The sequence below is a fragment of the Tursiops truncatus genome, chromosome 6 (assembly GCF_011762595.2).
Source record: "Tursiops truncatus isolate mTurTru1 chromosome 6, mTurTru1.mat.Y, whole genome shotgun sequence".
NCBI lineage: Eukaryota > Metazoa > Chordata > Mammalia > Artiodactyla > Delphinidae > Tursiops > Tursiops truncatus.
The window spans coordinates 6066592-6089291 of NC_047039.1; the positions used below are offsets into that span (position 1 = coordinate 6066592).

Here is a 22700-nt window from a genome sequence, read left to right on the forward strand (position 1 = left end):
GAGCCCCTGTAGAGCAGGGAGTTTTCCCCAGCAGGGAGCACAAGAAGTCAGGCAGATTTAAAGCCTGAGAAGGGTTCTATGTGAGGGCGGTTAGCCGTGGCTAAGATGGAGAGTTCCCGGAAAAAGGAACTGAGAATGGGTCTGGGAGCAGCCCTGGGCATCCCCAGCAAGGAAACGGGCCCTGGTCCTACAGCTGTCAGGAACTAAATGAGCCTAAAGGCAGGTTCTTCCCCAGAGGCTCCAGATAAGTGCTCAGTCCAGCCACCACCTGGATTTCAGCCTCGTGAGACGCCAGGCAGGGGACCCCACGGAGCCCACAGGACCTCTGACCCACAGAAACGGGAGATCATAAATAAATGTGTGATGTTTGAAGACACCAAGTTCTGGTAATTTGTTACACACCCATAGAAAGATCTTTAAAAACTGTATTACAGTGACCCTCCAAAGAGAATTAGAATTTCATTTTTGTGTGTGTGTTTGGTTATTTTTTTGCCCTACCTTGGAAAGGAAGGCAACGAGGATTTATTTAACTTTCTATTATGGCTGTCCTTTGTCACCATCCCCTTGTCCCGCAAGAGGGATTGGCCACCTCACCAAATGATGAGAGAAATGCGGTCCCCTTTTCATGAAAAATAAACACCTGGGCCAACCAATCACTCTCTCCCAGCTGCGGATGGTAGGAAAGCTTCTCTGCCTTGACACTTGCCTACCTCTGACATTTGATTACACATAGGACTCCTGAACATTCTCTGCCCTCCGGTTTCCCACCCCTGCATCTATTGTCTAATTACTTTCAAATTGTCTCTCTTTAAAATGTACAACTGGGACTTCCCTGGTGGCGCAGTGGTTGGGAATCCACCTGCCAATGCAGGGGACATGGGTTCAAGCCCTGGTCCGGGAAGATCCCACATGCCGCGGAGCAACAAAGCCCGTGCGACACAATCACTGAGCCCGCGTGCCACAACTACTGAGCCCACGAGCCACAACTACTGAAGCCCGTGCACCTAGAGCTCATGCTCCACAACAAGAGAAGCCACCTCCATGAGAAGGTCGCGCACCTCAACCAAGAGTAGCCCCCGTGCGCCACAACTAGAGAAACCCCGTGCACAGCAACGAAGACCCAACGCAGACAAAACTAAATAAATAAATTTATAAATTAAACAAAAATAAAATAAAATGCACAGTTAATAAAAGGAAATAATCTCACAAATATTCAGGCTGTTTGATTCAATAAAGTTTTTGATAAAATTAAAATTGTACTTAAAAAATTCACTGTATTTGAGTTAAAATGTCAGAAGAGACTGAAAATAGAACCAAACAAAACAGGGTTCTTAGAGTGGACCAACTGCTGTAATAATCCCCAAATCTTGGTAACTTAGCATCAGTCATGCAGCTGCTACACTTCAGCCCTGGGAGAGAAGGAAGCTGTGTGCTCTGCTCCACCCCGGTTTCCAGACACTCAGGCCCCATCTGCCTAGTGACTCCACCACCTTCTAGGGGCTCAGAGGCCTCCTCTGGATCTTCTGCAATTCATCAGGCTCTGAGGGAGAAGAGAATCATGAAGGGGAGAAAGGAAGTCCCCGCTTACTGACTTGAGCCCAGAGGTGATGCACATCACTTCTGTCCACATTCCACTGGCAAGAAACAAGCATACAGCCCCTTCTGAATACCAAGGAGCTGGGGATTATAGCCTGGCAGTGAGCCCCGGAAGAAGTGAGCATGGAAATTTGTACGTCCTGCACTGTATCTCCCACAGTAGGATGAGATAAAATCTGTGGGTGACCTGTAAATTTTTATCCCGTGTTAGAGGTCACCTCCACCGCGGATTTGGAAGTCTGTAGTCCAGTTATTACTGCCTGACGAAGCACCCCAAAATCTACAGCATAAAACAAGCATTGTATCAAATTCCTGGGTCCCAAATTCAGAAAAGGTACAAAGGAGAGAGCTCATTTCTGCTGCATGGTATCTAGGGTCACAGCTAGAGGCTGGAATCATTTAGAGGAATCTTCATCTACATGCCCAGCAGTTGATGTTGGGTGTTGGTGAAAACAGCTGAGGCTGTCGGCCCGAGCGCCTACACGTGACCTTTCATGTGGCCCAAACTTTCTACAGTGGGGTCTCCTCAAGGTGTCAGATTTCTTACATGGCAGCTCAAATTTGCAAAAACGAGTGCCCCAGGGGACAGGCAGAAGCTATGCCTTTCATGACCTCAGTCACTTCTGCTGTCCTCTACAGGCCTAAGAATTCACAAGCACACCCAAATTCAAGGACAGGGAACATAGTCCCACATCTCAGTGGGGGGTACCAAGGTCACATTGTAGAGGGGCATGTGCAATGGGAGATATTGTGGTGTCTAAGTTGGGAAAATGCAACCTCCCATATGTAGTATCTTAGAATCCCTGAATTTCAGTGTTTGAAAGGATTGTGTATCTTATAGAACAGGGACCAGCGAACTATGACCCACTGCCTATCTATGTCAACAAAGTTTTACTGAAATACAGTCATGTCTCTTCTTAGCAAAGTTTCTTAGTTGCAAGACCATATAACCCACAAAGCCTGAAGTATTTACTATCTGGCCCTTTACAACAAAGTTTGCTGACTCTGTAGATAAACTGTTGACTTAGTAAGTGGGCACTGGAGTTAGATCACTAGGATGCATATCTCTGTTCTGGATGTGGCCAATTCTGCAGCTTTGGACAAGTTAGCCTGTAGGCTGCCATGTTCCCACCTACATAACTGGGGAAATAGTAAAGTCTGTCATTGAGTTGTGGGCATTAAATGAAAAAGAGCACAGTAAGCATTCATAAATGCTAACTCTTATTATTAGAATTACCTAAAATATCGGCTAGATCAACTGTCCACCAGAGTTACATTCTTGTCTACAAAATGTCATCAACTGTGGATTTCAACACACCTAGCAATACAGGAAGCCCATTTCATCTTTATCCGAGCTGCCTATTACAAATTTCCTCCTTCCACTGAGTTGCAATCTGTCTCTTTATAGCTCTATCCTATTAATCCTAGTCCTAGCTCCTTGGGGTTCTACGAACATCACTACCAAATGTTAGGTTCTTCAGATATTCGAAAAGCACTTCTCTGAATTTTATCTTATCAAGACTACGAACCTCCATTCTTCCAATTGTTTCTTTCTAAGACACAGTTTGCATCCCTTCCCCATGTTGGTAATTCTCTTTACAAGGGAATATAAAGCATTTTCTCAGAAATTAGCATAAGACTTCAGGTAGATAGATCAAGACCTTTAATCCCTAAACTCTCCATATTTTGCTGGTGATGTGTTTTGTGCTACTCAGTCTTTTTTCTACCTTCTCCTGCTCTGGAAGAGTTGATTTTTGCAGGTCTGGGGACAGGTCCTTATATTTACCCTTTTTATGTTTAATCTTATATAATAGCTCCAGCCTCTCGGGATCTTTCCAGATGTCGGTACTGTAGTTTAGAATGTTCTCTGCCCCTCCCAGCTTTACATGATCTATGCATAGTTCTGACGACTTGATCTAAAGCCAAGTTGAAATTGATACCATGAATAGTCCTGAACTCTCAGGAGTTAGAGCAACTGAGTATTGTTTTCATAATCCATTTGCCATCCCCTTGGGATTCCATTCATCACTGTTTGCTCACCAGTCTTACTTAGGGTGCCATTCCTCTTAGTGAAAGAAGATGGAAGCAGATGTAAGTTAAGACATAAACATTTCTCTTTCTCTCTTCCAATATTTCACTTTAAAAGAAGCTGTGTATCTGCATCTGTCAGGGTTCTCCAGAGAAACAGAACCAACAGGGTACATATATGGAGGGAGATTTATTGAAGGGAATTGGCTCATGGGATTGAGGAAGCTTGGTAAATCCAAACATCTGCAAGGTAGACCAGCAGGCTGAAGATGCAGGGAAGAGTTGCCTTTCAAGTTCAAAGGCACGCAGTCTGCCGGCAGAATTCCTTGTTGCTTGAGGCAGGTCAGTCTTTGTTCTTCAAGGGCCTTTAACTGATTGGATAAGTCCACCCACATCACGGAGAGAAACTGCTTTACTCAAAATCCACCAATTTAAATGTTAATCTCATCCATAAAACATCCTCATGGAAACAGCCAGAGTCATGTTTGACCAACTATCTGGACGCTCTGGTGCAGCCTTTGACACATAAAACTAACCATTAAAGTATCTAACTCTTTTTTTAAATCATTTTCTTGCAATGAAAATAGCTAAAAATCTAGCATATATGAAGCCTGCATTTATGTTTTGATAATTAGCCCGTTTACAGTGCAGCCTGTTGTATAAAACCAGGATTAATGGTTTGAGTGGGCAGTCATGGGAAAACATAACCAATTAATTTTTATCACTACCTATAAGTACAACATCTTAACAGATACCCTGAGTTTAACATCTCTTGAGTACACATCACTAACCAATTATTTTCTGTACCTAAGAAAAGATCGGGAGTGGGGAGAAATTAGAATGCAACTCTGATTCTTAAGGTGAGCTCTACTGAAAGTTTCAGTATCTAGATAAATTATGGATATACCTAAGTGGCTTCATTCATTCACCTATTTTAGAAATTCCTTTTTTAACTGACACAAATTCCAATGTTATTTCTTCTAATGACTTCACAAGATTGTCAAAACAAATATCTATATAAATAAGATGTCTAACCATTAAATGTCAGTTTATTACAATAGTTGTGTTAAAATTCTACGAGAATAAAAAATATGTCAACATGTTATCTATGGAAATTAGATTTACTGAACTAATATTTTGGTTCTATACTCCTATGAATCTAGCTTTTTTAAAATGTGGGTTTTTTTCCCCTTGGTTGGCCATTGATAATAAACAGAAATTATTGATTTAGAGACTTTAAGAGATTTTAAGATTTTGTATGAATCTTACTAATAATTTGGGTCTTTTGGTATGAAAGGTACCGTTCGCTTTTATTATACTTTTAATTTCCCCTCTTTAGGTCTGGATGTGTGGAGGAGAAATGTTTGACGTTCCATGTTCTAGAGTTGGTCATATCTACAGGAAGTACGTCCCTTATAAAGTTCCATCCGGGACCAGTCTGGCAAGAGTGAGTAACCAGGGATCAGAATAAGTGGGGTTTGCTATGGTTTTCCGTGTGCGAAATGTGAAGCCTCACACGTGGTTTAATCCAAGGCACCGTCTGATCAACGTACAAATCCACGGCTTGGCCATTCCATTTGGCAGGCTTTCAATGTAGAGGTTCCTGTGTTTCTCAGAGTTTTATTTCCATTCCTTAAGGAAGTATTAGTTATGATGCTAAGTCTTGTTATTAATTGTATCGAAGCACTTGCACATACATTATATTTATATATTACTATATTTGCATATTATATTTAGTCTTCATCTATACTTTCGGAGCTTAATATTCTTATCTTTATTTTGTAGATGAGAAAACTGAGGCTTAGCAAGGTGGCTCTTTCACGTACACGAGTGACAAATAGCAAAGTTGGGGTTTAATCCCAGGTCTTCAGAATGGACCCCTCACAGGGAGTGTAACAGGATAAGTCAGATGGAGAACAGGGTAAACGGGATGCGGAGAGGTGTCTCCCGAACTCCTCCTTCCTCTCATTCTTAATCAGGGTCAGCTCTGCCTAAAATTCTACCCCATCCTCAAAATTCCAAAACTGGTCAAGTCCAAGATTTTTTTTTTTAAGATATTGTTTTGAGTAAAACCTTTATCTTAGACCAGACGCAAGGATGCTTTTCTCTTCTGCCTTTTACAATGTTTGGGAGAACGTGGTCATGATACCTTCTGGAAACAATCCTGACAATTCCCGTTTTCTGTGTCCCTTTTTTCGTCACTCCATCAATTTCAGGCACCACAATCTGTACCTGCTACTGCTAAGACCCCAGGTCTAGAGAAAGGGTGTTTCACCACCACCCTCTGCACCATGTTCCCCTAAGAATCTAATCCCAAATGATTCATGTTTGTTCTTTTACTAATAAGGCTGCAATATATAATCAAGTCTTTTATATAAAGTTCAGTAAGCTCACACAACAAGCTTTTAAAAAAATATAAACTAATTCATCAGGATTCATGAGAGTATCAATCCCACACAGGCAGAGTTTCTCTCGGAATTATTTGCTACTATTCTCCCGGCACCTAGAACAAGGGTCGGTGTCACTCACCAAGCTGTGTTGAAAGAATTAATGAGTCAGGAAAAACTAAGACAAGAAAATGCCGCAGGTCTAAGGTCTTACTAAAACGTAAACATTTTAATGAAGTATAATAAAATTCTCATTTATAGTGAGTCCTTTTTGGGGAAGGAGGATTCTGCCTTATTCCCTTTCTGAGATTATTTGTCAATGACGTCCGTTTTCTTTGTTTTCCTGGGCGCACCATAATCTCTCTTACAGCAGTTTGAGTTAATAGTAATGAAGTTACATTACATACACCTTGAAGGGAGGTAGTCATATTATTCCTCCATCCGCAAAAGATTAATCAGACGTTAATAACATACTCCATTAAGTTGTTAGAGAAACATATTATTTGAAGAAAAGAAACCAATCACAAAGTGATTAAAGAGCTGCATTGGGGGTTAGGAAATATGATTTAATTTAGGCATAAGACTTAATACATATGAATCTGAAAACTCATGAACTCCCAAAAAGGGAAATGACTAAACAGTTTTGAGCACATACCATAAATCAGCTGTGTGGCTATCATCAGTAGCAGCAGTTTAAAACATCCCCAAGATAATGATGTTCTGTCGTCTGTCCATTTCACTCACTCATACGCTCCACGCTTGTGTCCCAAACTGAATCTTTTATGTGCAAGATGGGTGGTGTGTGTGCTTGGTTTGCAGCCAAAAGTAGAGTCTAGAAGCTGGGGGGGGGGGGGGGGTGGTGGGAGGGAGTTGTGCGGATCTTCAAAAAATAACTCTGTTCATATACTTCGAAGAAAGAAATTAAGTCCTTCTTCAAAGACTGTCAACTATAGGGAAACAGGCTGGCACATAAAATTTCCAGCAAAGAGGGAGGATTTATTCAAATGAAAAAACATCCATAATTCTGAATTTTAATCTTTACCACTTAAATTTTACTTGAAGCTCCTTTTTATTTTTTCTCTAAACTGCTAGAGCAATCAGAAAGTCATAAATATTGAGGCTCAGCTGTCACTCTAAGAAACATTTTATGATTTTTTTAAATAAAAAAGCGTATTAAAATGAAAAACAATTCTGATATTTTGTGGGAGAATCTCAACTACCTGCTACACCCTGCAGGTGTAGCAGGTACACCTGTAGCAGGTACACCTACACCTGATATTTTGTGGGAGAATCTCAACTACCTGCTACACCCTGCAGGTGGTTGAGAATCTCAACTACCTGCTACACCCTGAATCATCACAAATGAGGAGACTTTACAGATGCTCAAATGCAGGGCCAGGTCCACACAATAGGGAGTTCATCCTTCCAGCCTTGCAGGAAACGGAGAGAAAGATGGAGGAAACTCCACAGGCTAATTTTCTTATCACAAAGCTCACTTATTTCTTCAGAAATGTGCACCCTTCTTTTATGTGCCTATGTAAATAGAGGGCTCCAGCTGACTTTCACAACACACACGCATCTCACACACACACACACACACACACACACACACACACACACACACGTGTGAATAGCCTACAGTCCTCTAAATAGCAAACCAGCATGTATCATAGAAAGAAATGCAAATAATTAGCTAGTCAGTGCCTTCTATTTACCTAGACAGTCTGGCTGGAAGAGACAAGATGTCTACACACGAAACCATTAGAGGACAACACAAGACAGCAAATACGGATAGTTGTTCAAACGTGTTGTAAAGATGTGTGTGGTGGCGGGAAGAGGAGGGGTGGGGTACACTAGCGGCGGCACTGAACTCGGACCTTCAAGGATACTTCAGTTAGATGAACATGGTTCGCAGAATCGTGGTTCCCAAACTCAGGACCGGTGGACCAGTTCCTGGCCCACTTTTCACCCAGCCTCAGTGAACTGAGAAAACTGAGAATCACGAAGCTAAATCTATTCCATTTAATAACATCTTTTTATGCATCAATCTTAGGCTTTTTTTTCTCCTCTTATGACAGTATAAGAGATGGTAGATTTTTATTAATGCCCTTATTTGGCAAGAATAAGAATTAGCCTCCCTATGTCAATTCCCACCAAATGCAAAATTCTGGGACATTGTGCCCTACAATTCAGCTTCATCAGGGAATCAGAGTGTCCACGTGTCATGAGTAAAACCAAATGTTTCACCATGTTACCTCGGGGTCCAATGTCAGTACACCGGGCACAGCTGTGATACCTTCTCTCCAGGAGAAAATGGCCAGTCCCTGAGGGAAGGGCTGCCCACCCCTAGTGCTGCAGGGGGACCAGAAAGTCCCCAGGGACGAGGGGACAGACATCCCCTCCTTGGGATGGCACTGACTGTCCTTTACACAGAGGCGTGAACAGCCAAGTGGCTGAGTGGCAGAGGGGGGAGACCCTCGGTGGAGACCCTCCGAGGAGACCCTTCACTGCGACAGCCTGTGTCATGAGCCACGTGCCCTGCAGAAGCCACTTCGGGCACCTCAGACTTCCCTGTGAATGCCAGTGTGTTTGAGGCAATCATGCCGTTGGACCTGAGATCGGTGACATAACAGAGGCACAGAATAGCCACCCCACGGCTAAACACACCAGCTGATGCAGCACGATGTGGTCCCCTCGGAACACGTGGCCGGGGCGTGTCCCCAGGAGGGCCCCTTGCAGAGCAGGGCAGCCCTGCGGACTGTGGATGGGGTCCTGGAGGCTTACTCGGCTGCACAGGAGACAAAGCAGGACCCGACCCTCACCCTGAGTCTGTAAGAGATGCCCAAACTGGGGGATTGTATCCTTCTGTGTTTTGCCATTGACGTAAGATCGATAACTGTTCTTTTTTAAATTTCATCTTGCATGTCATGGCAACCACTGTCCAAATTTCAGGATAAGAGCTATAAAGCCAAAATCAAATCCCCATAATAATGGATTGTTAAAGGGGATGGAGATGAAACGTCCCACGAGCAGAGCTGGGACTGTGTCTGTCCAATGCTCGCAACAAACTGGAGTGGCCGGGAGTCCTGGGGGAGCCCCAGCAGGAGAAGAGGGCCAGGTAGGAATGAGCAAACACAGAGAGTGACAAAGGATTGCGTTTGGGCTGCCGCAGTTAAACTGGGACGGTGCAGTGGAGACAGAATGCAGGCCAAGGTGTATACCTTTCCCTTACCGACTGCAGGGAGGCACTCGGGGGTTTTGAACAAGAAGTGTCAGGGTAAAATGGAAAGATCAGCCAACAGGTAAATATTAAAGGAGAGAAAGACTAAAGAAAGTAACATTCTGAATGCAAGAAGCATCTGTAAAGAAAACTTCCTGGGAGATTTTCATTGATTTGCCACCCTGTGCAAGAATAGAGAGGTCAGACGTGACTGCAAAGTTTTCGTCGCCACATCTGAGACACAAAGGTACAGATACAGGGACGAGAGGAAGGGACGGATGCTGAGGTTGGATTTAGATAAGCTGGGTCCTAAGCGACCGTTGCACACAGGCTCGAGGAGAGCCAGACCTGGACGTGCGTGGACTACCCATCCAGGATTCTGAGAGCCCACAAAAACCAGATTTTGCCAGATTTTCTTCAAAAGGACTAGTTTGATGTCAGAAAATGAAATCGCCAAGAAGGCAATCAAGGATGGTGATGAATGGGAAGTCGACTCTCCCACAAAGTGACCTTTCCCCCGTCATGACTGTAAACCAGTTGCTTCTCATGAAGCTGCCCAGCAAATAGAGCCGGAGCACCACTACCTTGGCCGCCAACAGCAGCCCGCACTTAGTCCGACTTCTCTGAAAGCTGCAGGATTCAGATGCTTCGTTTGAAACTGTCCTTGAGTTTGGGGTCACGGTGGCCTATCATGGGCTTTCCCCCAAAGGGCAGAAAATAATGAACTCTTCCCAAAAGACAGCTTTCATAAATGGCTAGGACTTCTGTGCAGATGCAATTCCTCTCAAAACAATAACTATTTCAAATTCTTCCTTACAGTGTAACCAAAAGGGCAATGAGTCTGTCCAGTACTCGTGGCAAGAACTAAAGATGATTCACCTACTGCTCTCATGTGTTTCTCTCCCCTCCTGGCCATATTTTAAAATATAATATCTCCTATTTAGATGGCACTTTTAAATTTTATTTTTATGGAGGTAAAATTGATTTATAACATTATGTAAGTTTCGTGTGTACAGCACTATATTTCTACTTTTGTATTCACTACAGTGCTCACCACCAAAACTTTAGTTTCCGTCAACCACCATGCAGTTGGTCCCCTTCACTCAGTTTGCCCCCATTTCCCCTCTGTAACCACTACTCTGAGTCTACGTGTTTGTTTTTCTTCGGTTTGGCTTGTTCATTTATTTTGTTTTTTGTATGTCTGTTTGTTTTGTACATTCCACATATGAGTAAAATCACACAGTGTTTGTCTATCTTTGTCTGTCTTGTTTCACTTAGCATAGTAACTTTAAGGTCCATCCATGTCACAAAGGGTAAATGTCATCTTTTTATGGCTAAGTAATATTCCATTGTGTATATATACCACATCTTTTTTATCCATTCATCTGTTGATAGGCACTTACCTTGTTCCATATCTTGGCTATTGTAAATAATGCTGCAATGAACATAAGGGTGCATATATTTTTTTCAAATTCGTGTTTTCATATTCTTCGGAAAAATACCCAGAAGAGGGGTAAGCTGGATCCTACTGTCGTTTTATTTTTAATTTTTTGAGGAATCACCATATTGAACTTTTTATTTAAAAATTCAAGCATCTTGGGCTTCCCTGGTGTCGCAGTGGTTGACAGTCCGCCTGCCGATGCAGGGGACGCGGGTTCATGCCTCGGTCCGGGAGGATCCCATGTGCCGCGGAGCGGCTGGGCCCGTGAGCCACGGCTGCTGAGCCTGCGTGTCCGGAGCCTGTGCTCCACAACGGGAGAGGCCACAACAGTGAGAGGCCCGTGTACCGCAAAAAAAAAAATTCAAGCATCTTCCATAAATAATATTTCATCATTTTTCCTGATAGCTTCCCTAAAAATCAATCATAACTTTATTATGTGACAATAATGGTTCAATAAATCATTGAGATTTGATGAGTCCATTGCGGGTTATGAAGATAAATGTCATCTCTTGCCACAAAGAAGGCTCAGGCTGCAGAAATTCTTCAATAAATATTTATCAAGTGCCCACCATGTGCCAGGCGGAAATGCATAGAGCTTGCCCCATATCCTAAGCCAGGAGCATTGGACCTTTTAATTAAATCAAGCCTCCCCTTTGTAACAGAATGTCACCTCACCCAAGGACAGTCCCCACTAGAGAGAAGTTTCTGCCTGTACAGCACTCATACTAACCTTCAATGATGTCCCTTTTTCTACCGCTTGTTTTGCATGTGAGGAAAATGAGGAAAACTATTCCATCTGCCAACGACCTAGGGAGAGGAGATGGGAAAACGTGAAACACTAATGTGTTCCCCACGGCTTGACCCTCACTTGCTCCCTTAATTCCTACCCCAGGGGTCTGAGAATTTTAAGCATCCATGTTTTTTAGCTCTTCATTTAACAAAAAACAACAGAATCACACTTTGTCTCTAAAATGCTTAAATAATATGGAGGTAAAGCATAGAATTTTCATACCAAACATAGACACCGAAACAGAAAGTGAAGGAGCAAATCACTGACGGGTACAGTCTCTTACCATTTGAAAGTTTCGTGAACAAAATATGCGAGGTAAAGACAACATTACTTTAAAATTCAGCAATTTCCCACCAAACTTCTCAAAACTAACTTTTCGTTTGGTCTTCTTCTTATTTCCTCTACGTACTTTCCCCCCAAACTCCCACAAGTTTGCCATAATCTCCGTAACCAAAAATGCAACTCTTGCAAGAGGGAGCAGAACTGGCTGCTCTATGACTCTGCCTTTTGGGGCCTCAACTGGACGATGAAATCGCAGGAGCACCTGGCTCAGAGGGACTCATTCAGGGGAATGAGCTTCTTACCCTGAGATGTGTAAATGCAGAGTGACGCTGCTGGAGGCCTCTGCTGTGTCATTTCCATTCTAATCACCCTTGTTTCCAGTTGTTTATTAGTTCATGGCAAGAATTCCATCTCCAACTACAATTCCAGCCCAAGCACATTTCCTTTCTAATGTCGTGTGAGGTGGAGAAAACAGTTCCGCTTGCTACTCTATAAACTGAGAAACGGTTAAAAACCAATGGGCGGCTTTGTGGTGTCCGGATGCTCTTGGTGTTCTAATTTGGAAAATGCTTTATAAAAATAAAATTTCACAGATTGCCTAAACTTTGAACAGATGTAGTTTTCAACTTAAGAACCCTGCGTGAGCTGTTAAAAACATAAAGGTTTTTTTTTTTTTGCCTTTTTTGAAAGTACGGAAACTAAAACAGGGTCTTCTAATAACAGATAGAACAATGCTTCAGCACCATTTAGTTCCATCACAATTTGTTGGACTGCTTGCTGTGGGTGTTCTTGTGGAGGAACAAAACACTAGATACTCTCCTTAGCTGATGGTTAGAAGATGCTGGTTGTGACCTATATACATGATATGCGATGTATATAGCAAATGGATCAATAATCATCATTCACAAACGAGATCACACTGTCCTTTGCACTCAGGTTGTGACAGCAGGAGACACCATGGGCTTGACTGCCAGGTGAACGCCCTTCCCATCATTCCCAGGTGTCTCTAGACGCCCCCAAAGTCTTCCTCTGTGTGCTCACATACTTGTTTGTCAGAGGAAGTCCCCACTCTGCAGCACGTAAGATCTGCCCTTTGCTTTGTGCTCCCGCTTGCCTCTGCCCCCCCACCCCACGTAAAGTCATGGGAGAAGCCACACCACCACCATCATTCCCAGTAACAGCATCAACTTCTAGCTTGTGGTGTTGCCTCTGGAGGAACCAGCGCTTCGGTCCTCAATGTGCAAGAACTTGTTTGGGTCCTGGATAGACTCAGACAGGCTGGCCATCATCTAGCTGTGGGCCATACGTCCTCACTGGAACACAGAGACCTCTGTTTCTATCGGCACCCCTTCAACAATTCCCACAACAACTGGTTATCTCCACTTTCTCATAATTTTTTTTTAGCTCATGAAAAATAATTCCATCATGTTCTGACCCTCAATCTCAGTCCAATACGGTCTTAAGGGATGAGAAAAATAAGACAAAACGAAACAGAAAGCATGTTTTTTTTGCCCTGTCATCCTATTTTTGCTTCTGAAGCTAGGTCATAAAAGGCACTGCAGCTTCCACCTTGATCTCTTGGATGGATGGCTTTGGGGGAGGCCTGCCACCATGTCATGACATGGAAACTCACACAGCCCTGTAAAGAGGCCCACATGGAGGAAACTGAGTCCTCCTACCAATAGCAAGCACCGCTTTGCCAGACACGTGAGGGAGCCACTTTGGAAGATCTTCCAGCCCCCTTGGAGGCTTAAGATGACTGGTTCGTCAGCCAAAATCCAACTGAAACTCATGAGAAATACAAGCCACATTGCCTAGTCAAACCACTCCCAAGTTCCTGACCCACAGAAACTATGAAAGATAGAAAGAGAGCACCTCTGTTTACAACATGGTTTACTGAATATTTTAAGTCCACTGTTGAGACCTGCTGCTCAAGAAAAAGATGCTTTTTAAAATATTATTGCTCATTGACAATGCACCTGGTCATCCAAGAGCTCTGATGGAGACGAACAATGAGATTAATGTTGTTTTCATGCCTGCTAATACAACGTTCATTCTGTGGCCCACAGATCAAGGAGTAATTTCTACTTTCAAGTCTTATTATTTAAGAAAAACATTTCCTAAGGCTATAGCTGCCATAGATGGTGATTCCTCTGATAGATCTGGGCAAAGTAAATAAAAACTTTCTGGAAAGAATTCACCATTCTAGATGCCATTAAGAACATTCACGATTCATGGGAAGAGGTCAAAATATCAGCATTAAAAAGGAGTTTGAAAGAAGTTGATTCCAACCTTCAGGGATGACTTTGAGGGGTTCAAGACTTCAGTGGAGGAAGTAGGGGGAGATGTGGTAAAAAGAGAAAGACAACTAGAAGAAGTGGAGCCTGAAGATGTGATTGAATTGCTGCAGTTTCATGATAAAACTTGAATGGGTGAGGAGTTGCTTCTTGGGGATGAGCAAAGAAAGTAGTGTCTTAAGATGGAATCTATTCCTGGTGAAGATGCTGTGAAGATTGTTGAAATGACAACAAAGGATTTATAAAATGACATAAACTCAGCTGATAAAGCAGCAGCAGGGTTTGAGAAGGTTGACTCCAGTTTTGAAGGAAGTTCTACTGTGGGTAAAATGCTATCCAACAGCATGTCATGCTTCAGAGAAATCATTTGTGAAAGGAAGAGTCAATGGATGTGGCAGATTCCACTGTTGTTTATTTTAAGAAACTGTCACAGCTACCCCAGCCTTCAGCAACCCCTGCCCTGACCAGTCAGCAGCCATCAACATCGAGGCAAGACCCTCCACCAGCCAAAAGGTTATGACTTGCTGAAGGCTCAGATGATGATTAGCATGTTTTAGCAAAAAAGTAGTTTTAATTAAGGTATGTACATTGTTTTATACATAATGCTATTGCACACTTAATAGACTACAGTATAGTATAAATAATAACTTTATAGTATAGTATATAGTATAGTATAGTATATACTATAGTGTAAATAATAACTTTACAGTATAGTATAGTGTAAACATAACTTTTATACGAACTGAGAAATCAAAAAATTCATGTGACTCATTTTATCGTGACAGTTGCTTCATTGTGGTGGTCTGGACCAAACCTGCAATATTTCAGAGTTATGTTTGTTAAATTCGTCCAATCCAAGAGGATGGAATATCTGTCCATTTATTTGTGTTTTCTTCCGTTTCTTTCATTAATATCTTACAGTTTTCGATATGCAGGTCTTGGTTAAGTTTATTCCTAGGTATTTTATTCTTTTGATACAATTGTAAATGAGATTCTTTTTACATTTCTCTTTCTGATAGGTCATTATTAGTGTATAGAAATGCAACAGACTTTTGTGTATTGATTTTGTATCCTGCAACTTTACTGAATTTATATATTAGTTCTAACAGTTTTTTAATTGGGTCTTCAGGATTTTATATATGTAGTATCATGTCATCTGCAAATAGTGACAGTTTTACTTCTTCCTTTCCAATCTGGATTCCTTTTATTTCTTTTCCTTATCTAATTGCTGTGGCTAGGACTTCCAATACTATGTCGAATAAGTGATGAGAGTGGGAATCCTTGTCTTGCTCCTGATCTTAAAAGAAATCCTTCCAGCTTTTCACTGTTGAGTATGATATTGGCTGTGGGCTTGTCATATGTAGCCTTTATTATGTTGAGGAACCTTCCCTTTATACCCACCTTGCTGAGAGCTTTTATTATAAATGTATGTTAAATTTATCAAATGCTTTTTCTGCATCTATTGAGATGATCATATGATTTTTTTACCCTTTATTTTGTTATGTGGTGTATCACACTGACTGATTTGTAAATGTTGAGCCATCCCTGCATTCCTGGAATAAATCCCATTTGATCATGGTATATGGTCCTTTTAATGTATTCCTGACTTTGGTTTGCTAATATTTTGTTGAGGAATTTTGCATCTATGTTCATCAGGGACATCAGCTTATAATTCTTCTTTTCCTGTGGCATCCTTGTCTGGTTTTGGTATTGGGGTAATGCTGGCCTCGTAAAATGAGTTTGGAAGAGTTCTCTTCTATTTTGGGGGTGAGTTTGAGAAAAATTAGTACCAATTCTTTTTTGAATAATTGGTGGAATTCACCAGTGAAGCCACTGGTCCTGGACTTTTGCTTGTTGGAATGTTTTTGATTACCTGTTCCATCTCCTTACTAGTAATCAGTCTGTTCAGATTTTCTATTTCATCACGGTTCAGTCTTGGTAGATGATACATTTCTAGAAATTTATCAGTTTATTCTAGGTTGCCCAATTTGCTGGCATACAATTTTTCATAGTAGTCTCTTATGATCATTTGTATTTCTGTGTTGCCCATCAACACGTAAATGGATACACAAATTGTGGTCTATCCATAGGTAGTCTATAAAATATAATAAAAAGTAGTACATGCAACTACGTGGGTGAGCCTCAAAATAATTACACTTGGTGAAAGAAGCCAGACAAAAAGCACATATTTTATGATTATATTTAGAATCCTAGAAAATGTAAACTCAATTATAGTGATGAAAAGTAGATCAGTGTATAACACCAAGAGTGACCCTTAATGTAAACTGTGGACTTTGTGTGATTATGGTGTGTTCCTGTAATACATGCACCACTCTGTGGGGATGTGGTTAGTGGGAGAGGCTATGCGTCTCTAGGGGCAGGACGCCCATGGGAAATCTCTGCCCCTGCCCCTCAACTTTGCTGTGAACCAAAAACTGCTCTAAAGACATAAAGTCGTAATAAAAATTTTTTTGAATAGATCAGTGATTGCCTGGGGATGGTAGAAGTGCCTAAGAAAGGAGATGGGAAGAGAGATTTCAAAGAGGCATATGGAAACGATTGGAGGTGATGGATATGTTCATTATCTTGATTGCAATGACGGTTTCAGTAATACAGACACATGTCAAAGTATACCAAATTGTACACTTTAAACACGAGTAATTTATTGCCTATCAATTATTCCTCAATAAAACCATTTTAAAATTAGGTTTACATGCATTTTTAATAAGATATGTAGTTAAATAATTCAGGGAGTTATTTTTTGTTTGTTCTCTATCTAAAGCCTACATCAAATGCTATCAGAAACACTACCATAAATATCCAAAATATTCGGCCCAAAAATATAATAGAGATATAATTAAATTATATTAAACCAGCCAAGAGCATGTAACCACTTGCAGACAGCCTGCACAGCCTTGGGGAAGAAGAGAGAGGAAATTGCCTGTCAGAGAAGCCTCTTTTTAGGACTAGATTAGCCATCCTCTCCTCATGCTGAACGCATCCCACTGACTTCAAAGAAGTCTCTAGATCAGAGAAAAATAGCGCTGGGCTAAATAATTGTGTTGAGTTGAGGCTCTCTGAAAAAGATCGTCTTTTGAGCTGTAGCCATGATGACATTTATCACATCATCAGTGATAAGAGGGCTTTGGGGCGGGACTCAGGAGCTACTGAAGTGCTCTTAAGCTACAAAGAGGAGGAAAGAAACGCATTTCAATCAAAGCACAAGTTTCAGAGTCATGGGAGAGTGGTGCGATTTCTTGCTGGAGAAGTGACTGTGACAAATACGCACCTTGCTGGTGAGACTGGCTTTGCTGGTTATCAGCAATTTCTGGGAAAACCACCGGAAAAAATGATAGCTGAAGAAAGAGAAATCTATTACTCAAGCCACCATAATACAATAGCTTAACATTGACTCAAGCGCAGCGTGTGCACTGGGGTCACACCAGTGGGCACGTATGATTGCACCCGCCACAAAGAAGCAGAAACACGCAACTGAGGTGAGGTGGCCCAGGTAATTCACATGCACAGGGTAGCCTGCCGGCCGGAGAAACAATCAGCCCCCAGATAATATGCTCAGAAACAGAATAGGGATTGAATTTTCAGGATACTGAAGCCATAGGGTCTAAAGTGTTGCTGGGGGAAAAAAAAAAATTAGTGGATAGACTTGTGTCATTTGGTGAAGCAGCAGGCTTAATAGAAATAGCTACTTTCTTCATGCTTTATGATGAAGATGACCAGTCAAAGCTGAAATCTGTTCCTATGACTGAGGTAGCAAAGTGATTAAGTGTTCCTGGTAAACTATCAATTCAAACACCCGATGAGTATTAGAATTAAGGAAAGATGTAGCGCTGGAGAATGCACTGAAGACGACTTGAATTCTAAAGGTCTCTACTACAGGGCTGAATGTGTTAAGTGAGTTAATAATTATTTGGGCAACACAGAGAAGGGAGACGTTAATACCACTTTGGGTTGAATACGGGGGCTTGTTGTTATACAAGGAACCACAGGGGGTGACGTAAAAACAGGGGAGGCTCTCAATGTCGTGTGCCCAGAGGTGCTCAGCATAACAATTTTTATTTCATTTGTCATTCAAGAAGTACAAAGGTCTGCAGCTTTTGAATCATTTGCTTCGTACACCAGAAAATAAATGTATTCCTCAGCCACAGGAGCTACCTTCCTCTGTTACAGGAGTCCCATGCTGGGTGCAGCCCTAGCGGGTGAAAACCTCTTGGACCCACCTTGAATGGGATTGAACCCTCTCCCCAACTCCCCTTTGTCCACACTACACTAGGAGCCGGGACGGAGCTCAGCCCAGGGCTGCAGAGACAGAGGTCTTCACCTACTTATTTTCTGACTGAGTTTAACCAACCGTGGGCCATAAATTGTCAGTTCCAGCCACGAGGCACACTCACCTCTAGCTACCCGTGAGCACTGCTGTTGTCATGAGCCCGTGGCTGCCCCCACTCTGCTTGCTTCACAGAGAGAGGGCCAGCAGGACACCCCACCCCCATTAGAAACAGAAAAGCAGTGGGACGGGGAAGTATATTTAGGTCAACTGTGCGTCAGAGCAGGCTTCTCTGCAGAGAGCTTGAAGCTTCTCTGGAATGATTTCCACCGAAGCAAAGCATTCACTCTGTATTGGCAACAGCATCAAAAGATGCCAGACTCTGCATGTACAGCCACTTAATCAATTCAAAAACATGCATGGAGCGTATATTATATGCCTATTGTGGACGTCGGGAGTAGGGTTGCCAGATTCAGCAAATAAAATTACAGGGCGCCCAGTTAAATTTGAATTCCGGATAAATTCTTTAGTATAAGTAGGTTCCCTGCGTAACAAGATAAAATGAGACAAAATTTTTAAGAGTTTATCTAAGCAAAAATCAATTCAAATTAGTCAGCGCCGGACAGGAAGTGGTTAGAAATGCTCCACCCACAGGAGCTGGGGAAAGACTTACACAGATCAGAGAAACAGCAGAAGCAAAGGAAGGAAATCATTGATGGGCTGTAGCTGAAAGCTGGTTGGTTGGTTGTGATGGGCTGGCCTTAGGGTTTTTGTTTTTAATTTATTTATTTTTGGCTGCGTTGGGTCTTCGTTGCTGCACGCGGGCGGGCTTCCTCTAGTTGCGGCGAGCAGGGGCTACTCTTCATTGCGGTGCTCAGGCTTCTCATTGCAGTGACTTATCTTGTTGCGGAGCACAGGCTCTAGGTGTGTGGGCTTCAGTAGTTGTGGCACACGGGCTCTAGAGCGCAGGCTCAGCAGTTGTGGCACGTGGGCTCAGTAGCTGTGTCTCGCGGGCTCTAGAGCGCAGGCTCAGTAGTTGTGGCTCACAGGCCTAGTTGCTCCACAGCATGTGGGATCTTCCCGGACCAGGGCTCGAACCTGTGTCCCCTGCATTGGCAGGCAGATTCTTAACCACTGCGCAACCAGGGAAGGCCCTGGCCTTAGGTTTTGATCTTGTAACCTGGAGGCGTTTACAAGCTACATTTCGGTTTGCTTACACAGGCCACCAAGGCATTAGAGCCACCTCAGTCCGGTGGTCTCCTTGTTTCATGAACAAGGAGTGGCAATGACCAGAGCAGATCTCCCGAGCAGAGTTCCATGGAGGAGAATAAAGCTGGAGAGGACACTTAGGGACCTACTGTGGAATGTCTTCAATAGCGGGCCACCAACCAGTATGCGACCAAACGTTGGGTGGGCGTAATTCAAGAACCAGCTGTTTAATTTCTTTTAGGGGAATGACCTTTGTTTAGCAAAACACCTGGAAAGGACTTGTTGGTTACGGAAAGGTAAGCCTCAGCGTCTGGCCAGGAGAAGCAGAGACAGATAGTGAGAAAGCTGACTTACTCGGCGTGAAAAGGAAGAAGGAATGACATATTCTGGTACAGACCTGCAAGAGAGACATAAGAGGGAAATTTTGAGGACACATGTCAGGAGGCCAAAGGACAGGGAGGACATTTTGTCCGGGAAGAAATTCTCTATAGGAGCTAAAGAATATGAAAGAAGTCAGAGCTTCCACCTTCCTGTTGTCAGCTTCGTCTCTGCCACTGCCCTCACACCTTCCGAGTCTAGGCCTCACTCATCTACCCGAGACGTGTTTGAGAGGTGAGGAACAGTGGGTGTGTGACCCACTCAGCTCGGCATGACCGAGGTAGCGAGCAAGCCTGGGCGGAATGCCAGCAGGAAAGAAGGAAGGATCCCCAAACAGGACATCAAACTGAAGGATGGGGCTTCCCTGGTGGCACAGTGGTTGAGAGTCCACCTGCCGATGCAGGGGACACAGGTTCGTGCCCCGGTCCGGGAAGATCCCACATGCCGCGGAGCGGCTGTGCCCGTGAGCCATGGCCGCTGAGCCTGCGCGTCCGGAGCCTATGCTCCACAACGGGAGGGGCCACAACAGTGAGAGGTCCGCGTATCGCAAAAAAAAAAAAAAAAGTGAAGGATGAACATGTGAACCCACGTCCCTGGAAAGCCACACAAATCTTAAGGAAGACAGGAATGTGTCATTTGGGGTTAATGCAATTTCATTTAAGTCTCAAAAACCAGGAATCTCAGCTAACACCTAGCTCCACATATATAAGGCAACTTTTATACCCAACTCCTGATAGTTTGGGAGAGAATGATTGCATGTATAGATCTCCCAGTGTCCGTACTTCCTTCTTTCCTTCCTCTTCATAACTAATTTTTAACATCTTAGCACCATCACTAATGTTTATTCAATCTCAGGAAAGATGGGCCAACTCAGATTGATTTCCTTTTCTCTTTGTTACCATCACGGGCAAGATGTGTCATTGGGATGTCCGTTTCACGATTCTGTCCCTGTGCACCCAGCAATGAATGTTTAAGTGAGAAATACTGCTTTGCTCCTACCCCGTCACCTCCATGTATTTGAGTGTATAGATACATGTGTTCCCGTATGAGATTGTTCTGTTTCCTGCAGTGGGTGGATTTATTCTACAATCTATGAAACACCAATGAAATGCTTCTTGCAACTGCTTATAACATTTCTCAGCTGAGGTTCCAATGGTTTCCCCAAAACTAAGTACTGATACATAATGACAGTGGCAGATTCACATAGTGTATTGTTATTTCTGGAACAATGCCTTCAGAATGATATGATTTGGCCAGTCACCTGCACTGCTCTAGACTGTCCCTTGACTATAATAATTGACATTTGAGAAAGTTTCCTCGTGGCGGGAAACTCCATTCAGAGAACAGAGCATCTGCAGTGGAGGATGTCTGATGAGTCATCAGAACATTAAAATGGTCAGGATTCACATGTATGTCAAAATGTTCACGTAACCCTCCTTGCTGGAGAGACACCGGCAATTAGTTTTTGCAATTATTGTGCTGGTTCTCTTTCCCCATCTCCTGAAAGCTACTGCAAAAGGGCTCCATGATTTGACATTCATTATCCCTGGAGTATGTCCATGACCTTCCTGCTTGCTTTGGAGTGTTTGGGAAATCCGCAAACCTAACCTTCGATCAAGTATTTCGATTTGAACAGGACGTGAAAAGGCAAAAGCTACCTGCCTGGTTCCCAGGTTAACTACCCTGCAGCTTCCCTGATGTTGCTGAGAATCTTCCAACTTGCCATCTCCTGCCTCTTCCACTTATTCATGTCATTTATTCTGGCAAACATTCATCCTGACCCTTGCAGCCATTTCCAATTGAATGCATCTGAACTGGTCAGTTCCTCTTCGAGTTTTCACAATAATTACTATTTCTATTTCAAAAACCCAAAGCAACAAATATCTACCCTTTAGCAACAGTGCTTTTTAAAATATTGCTTTTATTTCAGTGCCTTTATCAACAGATACATGCACACGCTAGGAATTTCTTCATATTCATTTTATAAATGGTCTTTTCTTAACTCCACAATTAGCATGCCCAGATGAGCACACACATGTGCTAGGGCCTTTTAATTTTTTAAAAAAAACCCAAACACTGTCTATCCCTAACTTCACAGCATTTATAGTCTAAAAGTGCTTATTTACCCAAGTCAAATAGATTTCTTAGTGACAAATCTTTCTTGCAAGCTATCAAAAATTTTAAGGCATGTCTCCACTTAATAAATCACTTTCTCATTATTCCTGGGTAATTTACCTCTGCTCTTTGCCTCTGCTCTTTGCTATTTTCTTACCTTTATTCATTTGTGTTTATGAGAGAAGCACAAAGTAGGTGAAAATTAAATATTTTCACTTTACCTAATAATTGGAATATAGGAGAAAGGTTGAAACTACAGCCAAAAATCTAATTTGAATACAAATAAAGCTTTAATATTATCAACCAACTTTTTTTCCATTCTATCTTTGAGCCTTGTTGCTAACCATAAAAACTGTCTGGCCAAGGACAAATGATAACAGAGCGCATTTCATCCCGAACATTTGTCAGAATGAAAGGTAAACGGCAAAGTGATACTGAAGACTCCTACTTGGACGTTACGTGTGCACGTGGTACCTGGTGCCAGGACAGAGCAGGAACCTCCGAATATCACGTTTCTTTCTCTGTCTCCAAACAAATGGGGCAGCTCAGAGTCTGTGGCGAGGGCTAGACTATAACAAAACAACGTCGACCCTGATCATCTGTCAAAGCAAACTGGAGTCAGAGAAAAGAAGGTGTTCTGGGCCAGGCAATGCCAGTGGGATGGCAGACAGC

The 22700-nt window shown here is 42.6% G+C and overlaps 1 protein-coding gene across 1 annotated transcript in view; it reads left to right on the forward strand.

The window, feature by feature from the left end:
* Window positions 1-22700, forward strand: part of GALNTL6 (polypeptide N-acetylgalactosaminyltransferase like 6) — a 1145577-nt gene that overhangs the window by 1058697 nt on the left and 64180 nt on the right. The window contains exon 8 of the mRNA XM_033857546.2: window positions 4964-5071. Coding sequence (XP_033713437.1) covers window positions 4964-5071 — 108 coding nt within the window. The remainder of the gene's footprint in view (window positions 1-4963; window positions 5072-22700) is intronic.